This window comes from Rhinolophus ferrumequinum, chromosome 16 (assembly GCF_004115265.2).
Source record: "Rhinolophus ferrumequinum isolate MPI-CBG mRhiFer1 chromosome 16, mRhiFer1_v1.p, whole genome shotgun sequence".
Classification (NCBI taxonomy): domain Eukaryota; kingdom Metazoa; phylum Chordata; class Mammalia; order Chiroptera; family Rhinolophidae; genus Rhinolophus; species Rhinolophus ferrumequinum.
The window spans coordinates 62,278,303-62,291,787 of record NC_046299.1 but is presented as its reverse complement, the minus strand read 5'-3'; the positions used below and the strand labels follow the sequence as shown (position 1 = coordinate 62,291,787).

Genomic DNA, 13,485 nt, shown 5'->3' with positions numbered 1-13,485 from the left:
CCACACAGCTCCCAAAGGAGCCGGACTGTGGACCATTCCTGGTCTCTCAGGGAGAGTGGGACTTCCAAGCCTCCCTGTGAGAATGGAGGTACTCCATTGGTATCTGCAGGGAGCACCCCCTGGCTTCTTCCAAATGCAAAGGGGAACAGCTCAGGGGTTCATGCCTCGTCCAACCCACCCTTCCTGCTGCAGCTAGAGGCCCCCTTAAAGCGCCTCTCGGAGCTAGCCCTCCTGCCCCTGGTGCAAACTCCTCTCCTCTGAGTCCTTCGTGTGTCCCATCACCTCCTTAGGGCCACCTCCCCCACTCACTTCTCCTCACAGTGGCCTTGCAGCTCCCTAGGACTCTACAGCTCAGCACCACCCCTCCTCCCTAGCCACTGCCCTGCTGAATCACCAGCCCCTGCTGGACTTTGAGGCTCAGCTCATGCCCCCACTCCTCAGGAGGCCTCTGGGGGTACTGCACTCCCCTCCCCATGAGTCTGACTTAGTCATGCCACCCTCATGGTACCCCCACCAGCTCCTTCCCAACCACAAGCCTGAGCTCTGGGATGGAGGCCCCACCAGAGGGCTTCAAACTGCAGGTCAAATGAACAAATCCTGCAAGCGTAGTGGAAATCACTCAAAAGAACTGCATTGACTAGAAAGAACTTCCAACAAGTGGCTTTCACACAAACTGGCCCATGTGACATCAGAGTTTATGACCTGAAAGACAAACATGGATAAACAGAATAGATAATAACGGGACCCAGAACTCCCAATTCTCACAATGTTTTAAGCCTTAAGCTTTTGCTCACACTCTCTTCCTGAGAGCTAAGGGCTATGTGGTGGGTAGGCAAGTGTCTTGTTCCATTTTTTTCCCTTTTCACATATTCAGAATGTGAAGAACCATGGTTGAATTATTGACCCCAATTCTTCATGCCCCTACAGGGGACACAAAACACCCACTCCCTCGTCACGACTTCACCATAGGCAGCATGCCCATTTCACTCCTTAACCTTGGGCTTAGTCATTGGCTTGCTTTGGCCAAGGGCATGTTAGCAGAAGTGACCAAAGCAGAGGCCTGAGGCGTGTTTGTGTATTTGGACTTGCCCTCTTGTGATCTTGGCATAACCGTGAGAAACGCATGATCTGGGTAGTCCATCAGTCCTAAGAGCATGGACCTAAATATGCGACCTGGAGCCAAACCCAGCCAAGACCAGCTCAACCCCAGCCAACCCACACACATGCGAGTGAGAAATACTAAGTGGTTGTTTGCCACTTAGATTGTGTTAAGTAACAATAGCTGGCTAACCGGGACAATAATAACAAATATCATTTACTCAGTGATCTCACTGTGCCAGGTGCCGTGCTGACCATTTCCCACATGTCTTTCCATGTAACCCTGATGACATCCCTTAAACAAAGGTATCATGATTTCCATTTCACAGATAAGGAAACTGGGGCTCAGACAATTAAAATAATTTGTCCAAAGTCAGGTCTAATGTGCAAAAGGGTCAAGACTCAAATCCAGGTTTGTTTGTCTCCAAAGTCCATGCTGTGGGCCAAACTTGCTTCCATGTGGAGCAAAAGGAATGGTGACATCTTGAAGATGCTAAAAACACATTGTGCCTAGTAGTCCCAATACCCTGGGTTAGCAACGAGCATCATTTTATTTCGTGACATTATTTACTTCAAAGCACATCACAGTCAAATGCTGTCTTTCTCAAATTATGGCTGAGCTATTCATCTGCGCGTTCCAATGTAGACAACCCTGCAGACAACTGCAAATATCCTTTTCAAGGGAAGCCCCGGTGAGTCATCTCTGCCTCATTGCCAAATGCTGGACACTACACCTAGAGATTGTTCCACAGCCTGTTAACTGTGAGAAGTCATGTGCCGCGAGAGATGGTGGCGCTCCCGGAAGTACTCGTGGCAAATGGGGCATGCAAGGGCCTCTTCTCTCAGCTTCTTAGAATGCAGGTCAGGCCCTGCATGTTCCTTTTTGTGGTGGGACCGCATATGGAAAACCAGGTCTGAGGTCAGTCGAAAGGAGAGGTTGCACTTTGCACACCAGTTCTGGGTGGATAAGCCCAGGGAGGTGAATTTGGGTGGCAGGAGGGCCCATGAGGGAGTGAAGGATGACAAGGGTGTGGGTACCTGGGCCACGGCACACTTTAGCCACAGTGTGGGAGCACCCAAGAAGGCACTGCAGAGAGGGGCATTCTGTGGCAACGCTTGCAGGTTCCAGAAATCACCTATCGAAACCTTGGAGTTTGAAAGTCGACCCCAACAAGGAGCATCTACTGTCTCGATGAGTCCCAACAGTTCCCCGAGTGCATTGGCAGGTCTGCCTGCCTGGAAGACAGAGGTTGACCCAGGTCTCCCTGAGGGACACCTGGCTGGTTTGCTGAAGGCACTTCTCTGCTCCCCTCGGGCTCTGCTGGGCCATGCAGAGAAGACCACGCTGCCAGCTGGTTCCCTGGGAATGTCCTGGGTCAGCTGCTGGGGGCCAGGCTGGCCTGTGAGGTCATCATCCTCCCTATCTTTGGCCTGCCTGCCCTCCAGCCTTTCCTTGAGCCGAGACACCTCTGTAAAGGCGCTCTGCCCCTGTTCCCAGCACACCTTCTGAGCCAGTGGCTTTCCCAAGCTGAACTTGCCTGGGGTTGCTGACAGCGCCAGCTCAGTATAGAACTCATCCTGGCCACCAATGTCCATGGCGGCCTCAGAACCCAGGAGGTTTGTTGTCTCTCGCAGCATGGGCTTGCAGCTGCAGCCCTGCTCAGGTTCACTGAGCTGCCATCTGTTCTCAGCTGAAGGGATGCGCAGAGCCCCCTTCCCAGCAGCCATGTTGACGAGCAGGGCCTGGGACAGCTAAACAACGTGGACACTCCAGCAGCTGTCGTCTTCGGGGCTTTGGCGGTCTGGAGGGCTTGGCCTGGGAAGAACTAGGAGATTGAAGGGCACCCCTGATGGCTGGGCTAGCCACTTCGACCTCAGGACTCTGCAGAGAGAGGAAGCAACAGGCAGTGAGAGAGGTCCTCATCACTAGTTGCTATTTGCATCCAAAGAACCCTGACTACTATAGATGGTGCAACTCACCATCTCAGAGCTCTATGCCACCTACTTTCACCTCTGGGACTCCATCAGGGAGGAAAGACCACACTGCACGACGCTGCCACCCAGAGACGCAGCTCAGTACTGCCTCCACACCTGTCAGCATCCAGGCAGCAGCTGCTGTCCCACAGAGCACACAAGGCCACCACCAGCCAGTTCTGACTTTGTTGACAGCTCTCACATGTTTGCACTCTGATTTAGGGCAGTTTTCATTCCTTGCTACTCAGCCTGCCAATTTCCCCCCAAATCATCAGAAGTGCCAAGAACTTTACGCACCTTGGGACAGGAGTTCCTGCAGGCACAGGTATCCAGAGAGATGTAAAAGCTGAAGGTATAAATACCCAGGCATGGCAGGGAGGATCTGGGGCTGTGCCTGGCCTCTGCTCCTACACCTGGGGGTCAGCCACTTCTCTGCCTGGCCTACCCCTGCAGCAAGCAGGGGTCTCTCCTGTCTCTACCAGAAGTATCGATCGACACTTGGTTCTCCTCACACATTAAGCCACTTGTTTTTCTTCTGCTCACCTGACAACTGTCAATTGTACTCTTGTGCCCACTTGCTGGGCATACTCAGATGGACCATCCTCCACTTTGCTCTCAAAGTTTTGAGGGGAGACATGGAGTGAAGGTGGCACGGAGGAGGAAAGGGTGCCATCAGCACTGCTGGGGAGACATTCATCCCAGCCTTTCCCTAATCAGCTCCACCAGCAAGTTCTTGAAACAAGAAACCCATCATCAAGCGCCCCCCTCAGCTGGTGAGCGGTACTGCAGGTCCACACTCCACTGAGTGCTCCCAGTTCAGGAGTGGGCAGCTGAGCTTCTCCTTCACAGGGACTTCCCGGGGCTTGTTGTACGTAAGTAACCACGTGGGCTCAGGTCTGCTCCTTCCTCTCGCACTGCCTCCTGCGCCACATGGAAAAGGAAGCCCAGGCACCCCATCCTCCCTCTCTCTATCTTGGTGGCAGGAGTCTGTGACAGGTGTTATGCATACGTCACCTCCTTCCATCTTCCCCCTCTTTCACAGATAGGAGGACACAAGTTCTGGAAAGCTAGATGTCAGACGTCACCTGCAAGTAGGAGGTGGAGCTGGGATTCAAACCCAAGAGTGTGTCCCCAAAGCCAGCTTTGGTTGCACTGCCCATGTCGCCCTCACAGTGTCCCTGGCCATGAACACGAAGCCCAAACTGTGGTGCAAGGGGGATCTGAGGGCCTTTCTTAACATCCCTTCCAAACTAATTCCTCAGAGGGGATGCCGTTGACATCGGAGATTGGTGCTGGCCAATGTTTCTTGAAGAAATGAAGGTCACATCAGGCCACCCAGTGCCCCTGAACTGACCAGCCCACATCCCTCAGCCTAGTTTCCCACCTACAGACTAGGGTTGGGCTACATTATTTCCACAGTCCTTCCCAGACCTACCAATGCATGACTCTAATTGGGGTGAAGCCAGTTCTCCCCATTTCTCAAAGAGTCGTCGGCTTGAAGGCCTATCGCTAAGCTTCCATGAGTTCTACAAAGACATACACACCAGGCATATTCCACCCTCACACATACATTCACACATACACATACACTCACAAACACACACATAATGCACACACACACACACTTGCATCCCCATCTCTCTTTCTCTCAAACAGTTCTCCAGATGACAGTTTAGAACCACATGCTATCTTTCCCAAGCCTGGGTAAGATCCTCCCTGCTGTCCTCCTGGTCCTGCTGCACCCAAACAGCCCTCTGCACACAGCCCCACGGGGCTACCTTTAGAGCTCAGGCAAGCTTTGTCAACCACAGCCGTGTAGAGCCTGTTGCCACAACTGTCCAGAGTGCCCTGAGCCATAGATGTGACAACCCTCTTCTCAGCACTAAACTTTCGGACGTGTGGTCTTACTGTACGATGGAATATCAGGATCCTTCATGATGTAAGAATAGAAGTCACTGTTCATTGACAGCATAAATGTCTACATGCCAGAGGAATGGAATTTTCACAACCATCTGAGAAAACTTGCATGTCTCAGCCCAAGGACATTCATCTGCACTCTGCCAAATGCCATGCCACTAAATTCAGCGCCACATTGCAGCATTTTGAGACCACTGTGGATCCGGATTCTGCCAACTGCTGTGTTAATATTCATCCAACTTCACCCTCCATCAGTGCCATCAGACAAATCTTAATAATGAGAATGAGAAGGAAGAGAAAGAAGAAAAGGATCTTCATCATCATCATCATCATCATCATCATCATGAAGAGGAGGAGGAAGAAGAAAAGGAGGGGACAAAGATGCTGACCGGGGCCCTTTGGTATGCCTCCCAGCCTCCCTGAGGGTCACCACTGTCACGTGAATCAGCATTGCTGGGGTAAGGTCACTCAGGCAATCGCAAAGAATGTCCTACAGAACTCTGTCTGGGGCCCCATCTAACCTCAGCCCCCTGTGTCTGCGACCCTCACCAGATCTGAGCTTCTCAAAATGGAAAACGACATAAGTGTGACATAGCTTGTGCCCAGTGAGCCTCTGCCCCTCCGAATGCTCACCTCTTCTTGTTGATAGATTCCCAGGCTTTTTCCCAGGGTCAGCGTTAGACTCTGTGTCTTATCCATCTCCAAGCTACATGTATCCCTGTCACGTGCCCCAACACCACTCTGACCACCGCAGATATGTGATGTCATTTCTGGGGTCACTCCATACCCTGGCCAGTTAGTTGTGGATCAAGAAATCACATGCACTCTTACTCCTCCTTCCCTACCTGGACCGTCCAATGCCCTTTGAAAATGGAGGATGGTTCTCTGTGTCTAGGCAGGGCGAAGCTGCTCCTTCTTTGTCCTTGCACAGACACCAGCTGCCTTGGCAGCCAGTGGATCTATGCAGCCCTTGTTCTCTGTGCTCCCAACCAGTATCAATGAACACATTGCTGTCTTCCTCTCCCTTCAATAGCCTCAGTTCATTCTGGGCTCTCACCCCCTGACACTATTTACTGTTCCTCGTCACTCTATCATGTGTGTCCTGAGAAGGGGCTCTTCTTGTCCTCCTCTGTTCTTTCAGTCTGAGATCAGCAACGTGACTCTGAGCCTCACAGACATCTTTCAGTACCACCCCATGTTTCTCTTATTAAAAGAACCTGACTTCAATCTCAGACTGTCCAACATTTTCTGAATCATTAGATCATGGGATTACAGAGATTATCTGAAACCCTCTGAAACTGAGCTCCCACGTCCACAGGTGTCTAACCACATCCAGCCTTCCCTACCATGGGGATGCTTCTCCCTCAGGATCCCAACTCACCTGGGCCACCAACCTGGGATTTAATGACCAACATGGGAAGTGCTACACTCAGAAATAAAGCCTCGCCCTGCTTCCCCCACAGACTGGTGTTAAGAGCGCATGTTTCCTTGTTTGTTACCCATCCCAGGGCACCGACAGCAGATGCTGATCACTCCTGCATCTGGGAAGCACTGGCCACACTCACGCGTATGATTTTCCTTTTCATGCCATGACTAGGCCATCCCATGCCATCATCAAGCTTTACGTCACACATAGAGGTTAAGTGCACAGGCTCTCAGGTCAGATGCCCGGATCAAATCTGGCTCCCGCTTACCAAACCTGTGACCCTGGGTAAGGTGCTGATCTTCTCCCTGCCTGTTTTCTCATTTATAGAAAAGGATCACCTTGGTGCCCACTTCCTCAGGTGGTTGTAAAGATTGGATAGATTAACATATCTAAAGTGCTAAAGAGCCTGGCTCAATAACTGTTAGGCAGTATCAATTTATCCATTTATCATTATACTAGTGCAAAGGATCAGAGTCAAAGTCATGGCCACCTTCCCTCTACTTATGTGCTCCCGGGGACCAGTGCTCAATGACGTTTAATGAATGACCAAATGGCCGGGCATTTTCCTCCATCCCCCTCCACTTACAGAGAAAAGAGCTCTTAGCAAACAACTGGGAGACCTCACTTTCCTGAGATATCTAAAGTACTCTCCACCCCAAGTCAGCTGGTCAGCCTCCAGTAGTTCCAACCTACAGCTCAGAACCTAGATCTTATTCAGTGACACCATCTACACCACCAGCCAGTGCCTTCCTGTGTCTTTCTTCCTCTTCAGCTAAAACAAACGAGCATAGCAAATATTTCCTGTGATCCAATCCTTTGGTTTCCCTAAACTCTGGAGATTCTTCTCAGACCCTTTTGGAAGGTTCCAGAGGATAATCACATCTATCCACCTCTTCTACATAGGGATTGTGAAATCCTGGGTTTCCTTGAGAAGAGAAACACACATTTTCTAGGCATCCTCCTAACCATGGAAACCTGAGAAAATTAAACACTGACGAGATACCCACGCTTCCCTAGAGACTGGCTGGTGGCGCCGTGGAGCTGGGGGAGAAGAGGGCTTCCTGGCCAGCCTCCATAGGTTCCATGTCCAACTATGCCTACACCCCTCCAGCATCAACGTCTGCTGTGTTGAAGCAAAACCAAATGCAGGATTCCCAGGATGCAGCCAACCCAGGCCCACAATGAGGTCAGCTGGAGTCCTAACACAGCTTGGCCACGTGGACCAAACTTGTATATCAGACTTCCCAGCAAGACTCCACCTGATGCCAGCCATAGTGTTATCTACTAGAAAGGGGGGTTACAGCCTTCTTACAGAAAAATTTTACAAAAGAAATTTAAAAGCATTGCATGCAGTTCAAGACTGAACTTTGAATTTTTTAAAATGGTGCGATTATCTATTTTAAAGAAAAGTTGTGACCTCTTGGGTTTCTGAAAAAAGAAATCTTCTAAGCAAAACACAAATGATAATTCCAAATCATTTGAAAAGCATCCCTTTCACCCCACCCCACCCCAGAATTCTAATACATCGTAAGTCAGTGCTTAAAATGACAATTTAACTCTCCAATCCAGAAAACAGTCTCCCAAATCAAAGTTTCATGCATATACCTAGGAATCTCTCCAACATTCTTTGATCTAAAATGAAAAATTCTTTCTATAAACACACTGCAATCCTCTTCCATCATATTTAATTTTTGTTCACTTCTTCTGTGTGACTTATCTACTGACAAGTTTCCTTTTCTATATCAACTGAACAGTTAAATGAGCTGAAGTACCATTAAACATCATAATAAACTAAAAACACAGGTTAAATTATTTATAAGAAGCCAAAGTTTCAAGTGTTAGGTGGTAACTAACGGCTTTAAAAACAAATAAGTTTTCTTTTTACAACTCTGTGTGTGTATTTATCTATCTATCTATCTATCTATATATATATATATATATATATATATACAAGAATATATATTATGTAGTTTGAGTATATGTGTGCTTGAATATATAGCTATATGTTATAAAATATCAAGTAAGGAAATCATGTCGTTCTGACAAAATTAAATTTTAACCAAAAGCAAAAAATTGCTTTGCTATACAATACTTCTATTTTATTCCTTAAAAATGATCCAGATTTGTTTATCCAGATTTCTTCACTTAGAATGTATCTAACACAATCTCTGATGTTAAGATGAAATATTTCCACCATGGTCCTACCTAATGTATACAAAAACATTAATTTCGAATGCCACAATAATTGCTATAAAATGTCTGTCTCATTCAACAGTAATCATGTAATTTAATTTCTGCACATCAGCATTGAAAAGTATATATTTTGGAAATATACAGTGAATTTCTTATTTCATCTCTTGCCCAAATGTTTCACATGCAAAGCCCTGGCCTCCCTATTGTCTCTCCACAACTGAGCTCTAAATCCCACTCCTTTCCTCCCTACCAACCTGGCCTTGCACTACCTCCACAAAGGATGGTGTGGGCCCCAGTGTCCCCTAAATGTTCCTGCAAGGTTTTGCTTCCTGGGGTGCTGTCTGTGCCTATTACTAAAGTCAAATGTCCAGAAAAGGATTCAATCAATGCCTTGTCTCTAAAGCCAAATATTTTCTTTCAACTCACCCTGAAAACTCAGAGATTTACAACTTGATTATTTATGTATTTTCCCCACAACAGGCACTGAACATGCTATATGCCCAGATCTTTGGACACAATCTTTTGGAGAAAGCATCTGATGCACCTTTATTATTCTAGAGCCGGCACAAGCCCTGACTAAGAATAACTGAGCAACAGGATGAGTGGGTAGGTGGGTAGATGAAAAGAATTGCAGTCCAAGAAGAAGAAAGCCCAACATAGGAGAAGGAAAAATCCAAGGCAGATTTCTTGCGGCAAAGGGAGGGAGGAAGAGAGAGAGAGAGAGAGAGAGAGAGAGAGAGAGAGAGAGAGAGAGAGAGAGAGAGAGAGAGAGAGAGAGAGAGAGAGAGCAATAGGTGGTGAGAGAGAGACAGAGACAGAGAGACCAGAAAAGGTGAGATAGATGAGAGAGAAAAACAGGAAGAAACAAGGAAACAAAAGACAGAGGCAGAGAGCAGGGACGGGGTGGCAGTGGGAGAAAAAAAAGAGAGCGATGGAGAAAGCAGGTGACAGAGGGAAGAATCAGGCAGTTAAAGGCGGCACTAAAACTCTGCCCCGAGGAAAGGCCAGTAGAAACTAGAGGAATCACGACCCCTACGGCCACTAGCAGCTCGGTCCCGGGGGTCAGGACAGCGCGTCTCACCTCGGCTCTCCCTCGGCGCTGGGGACGCACTTGTAGCCTGGCCGCCTCCGGGTCGAGCGCCGCGCCACTCGGGTGGGAACTTGGAACGCGAGCCCTGGGGGCGGGCGGGACACCACCTTCCCGACTGATCCCTCCTCAGGGCGGGGACTCTGGCCACGCCCAACTCCAGTGGCCCACAGGTTTTCCGGGAGCAACCTGTCACTCGACCGAATCTGCTCAGCGGGGCGCAAAGGGGACTCACTTCAAGGGCACTACCGGCCAGAGCTCCGGACCCCAAGCGTACTCCTGCACCCTGGCCGCTCGGCGGGCCGGCCCTCCCCCGAGCTCAGCCCTTCAACCCAGGCCTGAGATCCCAGCTGCCTTGGCCTTTGCCGGGGCCTCGCAGCTGCGGGACTGAGGAAGTATCCAGGCTCCAGTCCCCTAGCGGTACCTGCAGCCCCTACCGCCTCTGGAGGTGGTGCATGGCCATGGCCCAGGCTTTTCACTTGCCGGTATTCAGTCACCTTGCGACTTCTACCTTGTTTTCCCCGAAAATAAGACCTAGCCAGACAATCAGCTCCTATGCGTCTTTTGGAGCAAAAATTAATATAAGACCTGGTATTATATTATATTATACTACCCGTTTTTTTTAATTAAACTTTATTGGGGTGACAATTGTTAGTAAAGTTACATAGATTTCAGGTGTACAATTCTGTAATACAATATCTATTTCTCACATTGTGTGTTCACCACCCAGAGTCAGTTCTCTTTCCATCACCATTTATTAGACCCCATTTACCCTCTTTTAGAGTCCCCTTCCCCCTTACTCTCTGGTAACCACTAAACTATTATCTGTGTCTATGAGTTTTCATTCCTTCATTTGTTTGTCTTGTTCTTTTCTTGTTTTCAGTTTTATATACCACATATCAGTGAAATCATGTGATTCTCGACTTTTTCTGTCTGAATTATTTCGCTTAGCATTATAATCTCAAGATCCATCCATGTTGTCGCAAATGGCACTATTTCATCTTTTCTTATAGCAGAATAGTATTCCATTGTGTATATATACCACAACTTCTTTATCCATTCATCTATCGAAGGACATTTTGGTTGTTTCCATGTCTTGGCCACCGTAAACAAAGCTGCAATGAACATTGGAGCACACGTGTCTTTATGGATAAATGTTTTCAGATTTTTGGGGTAGATACCCAGGAGAGGGATTGCTGGGTCATACGGTAATTCTATTCGTAATTTTTTGAGGAACCTCCACACTGCCTTCCATAGCGGCTGCACCAGTCTGCACTCCCACCAACAGTGTATGAGGGTTCCTTTTTCTCCACAGCCTCTCCAACACTTGTTACTATTTGTCTTGTTGATGATAGCCATACTAACTGGGGTGAGGTGATATCTCATTGTGGTTTTTATTTGCTTTTCTCTGATGATTAGTGACGTTGAGTATCTTTTCATGTCTATTTGCCATTTGTGTGTCCTCTTTGGAGAAATGTCTCTTCAGGTCCTCTGCCCATTTTTTAATTGGATTGTTTGGTTTTTTGTTGTTGTTGAGTTGTATGAGTTCCTTATAATATCCTAAAAATATCCAAAATATTGGATATTTTTATATATTTATATTTTTATATAATATAATATATTATATATATAAAAAATATATTTTATATATTTTAGCCCCTTATTGGAGACATTGTTTACAAAAATCTTCTCCCATTCGGTTTGTTGCCTCTTTATTTTGTTGATGGTTTCAAAATAAGTCAGACAGAAAAAGTTGAGAACCATATTTCACTGATATGTGGTATGTAAAACTGAAGACAACAAAGGAACAAGGCAAACAAATGAAGAAACAAAAACTCATAGACACAGACAATAGTTTAGTGGTTACCAGAGGGTAAGGGGGGAGGAGGGTGGTAGATGAGGGTAAAAAGGATCAAATATATGGTGATGGAAGGAAAACTGACTCTGGGTGATGAACACATAATGTGATATATAGATGATGTAATACAGAATTGTACACTGGAAACCTATGTAACTTTACTAATAATTGTCACCCCAATAAACTTTAATTAAAAAAAATAAGAAATAAAAAAAATTTCATCCAACAGAAGCAAAATGCACATTTTCTCAAAGGACCTATGGAATGTTTTTTAGGATAGTTTATATGGTAGGCCTAAGCAAATTTAAGAAGATTGAAATCAAACTATGTATCTTTTCCAAACACAATGGTATAAAGCTAGAAATTAAAACTTGAAGAAAGCTGTAAAATACCAAATACATGAAAATTAAACAACACACTCTTGAATAACCAGTGGATTAAGAGGAAATCAAAAGGAAAATAAAAAAATATGTACATCTTAAAAAATGGAAATGGAAAAGTATACCAAAATAAACGGGATTCAGTAAAAGCAGGTTAAGAAGGAAGTTAATTGTAATAAACACATACTTTAAGAAAAAAGATGTATAGATGATGTATCACAGAAATGCACACCTGAAACCTATGTAACTTTACTAACACTTATCACCCCAATAAACCTTAATAAAAAGAAAAAAGAAATATCTCAAATAAACAACCTTACTTTACACTTCAAAAAAAAAAAAAAAAACCTAAGCAAAAAATTAGCAGAAGGATCTAATGAAGATTGGAGAAGAAATAAATAAAAAGAGAATAAGAAAACAATAGAAGATTAACAAAACTAAGAGTTGGTTCTTTGTAAAGATAAACAAAATTGACAAACTTTTAGACTGACCAATAAAAAAAGAAATAAAACCCAAATAAATACAATTATAAATGAAAGGGAAGACATTAGAACTTTATACCACAGAAATACAAAGAATCATAAAATTCTACTCTGAACAACTACACATCAACAAATTGGACAATATGGAAGAAATAGAAAACTAGAAAATACAACCTACCAAAACTGAATCATAGAGAAATAGAATTCTGAACATATTAATAATGAGTAAGGAGATTAAATAAGTAATCAAAAACTTCCCAAAAAAGAAAGCCCAGAATGAGATGGATTCACTGGTGAATACTATTTAAACATTCGAAGAATTAACACCAATCCTTATCAAACTCTTCTAAAAATTGAAGAGGAACTCATTTTACAAACCTAGAATGACTCTTACACCAAAGCCAGATAAGGACACTACAAGAAAGAAAACTACAGACTAATATCCCTGGTGAATACAATGTAAAAATTTTCAACTAGCAAGCCAAATTCAGCAGCACATTAAAAAGATCTTACACCTAGTCAAGTGGGATTCTCCCTGAAATGAAAGGATAATTCAACATAAAGAAATCCATAAATGTGATCTATCCCCACTGCATATTTTTCCATATGAAACCATCTGTCTGAAAATTTCACATTAGAGGTATGCGGACGATACTGAGTAACTGTTGCAGAGCCAAGCAGCCACTTCATCATAGACCTTTAGGGTGTTATGCCTAGTGAAATAAGGCAGACAGAGAAAAACAGATAATGCATGATCTCACTTGTGAAATCCAAAGAGAGACAGAGAGAGAGAAAGGGAGGGAGGGAGGGACGGAGGGAATAAAAAAAAAAAAACCCACCTGAACTCATAAATATAGAGAACAGATTGATTGTTGCCAGAGGAAAGGTGTGGATGTGTGAAGGTGGTCAAAAGTTACAGACTTCTTTTGATAAGACACAAGCCTCCCTGGCAGCCAGTGGATATATGCAGTCCTTTGTTCTCATTGCTCCCATCCAAATTAAGGGAGAATTTGCTGTCCTCTGATCTCCTCCATAGCCTCAGTTCATTCTGGGCTCTCCACCCCTGACAC

The 13,485-nt window shown here is 45.6% G+C and overlaps 1 protein-coding gene across 1 annotated transcript; it reads right to left on the bottom strand.

Annotated features, from left to right (window-relative positions):
• Positions 1-314: 314 nt before the first annotated feature.
• ZNF488 (zinc finger protein 488) lies at positions 315-9,774 on the bottom strand. Its single transcript, XM_033130797.1, has 2 exons — positions 9,690-9,774; positions 315-2,980 (listed from the first exon to the last, which is right to left on the bottom strand). The coding sequence occupies exon 2, from the start codon at positions 2,824-2,826 to the stop codon at positions 1,855-1,857; it is 972 nt and encodes a 323-aa protein (XP_032986688.1). The 5' UTR covers positions 2,827-2,980; positions 9,690-9,774; the 3' UTR covers positions 315-1,854.
• Between the last annotated feature and the right edge of the window lie 3,711 nt (positions 9,775-13,485).

Bases quoted from the DNA above. Each gene is read 5' to 3' on its own strand.
- ZNF488 (XM_033130797.1), bottom strand. From the start codon at position 2,826: ATGGCTGCTGGGAAGGGGGCTCTGCGCATCCCTTCAGCTGAGAACAGA.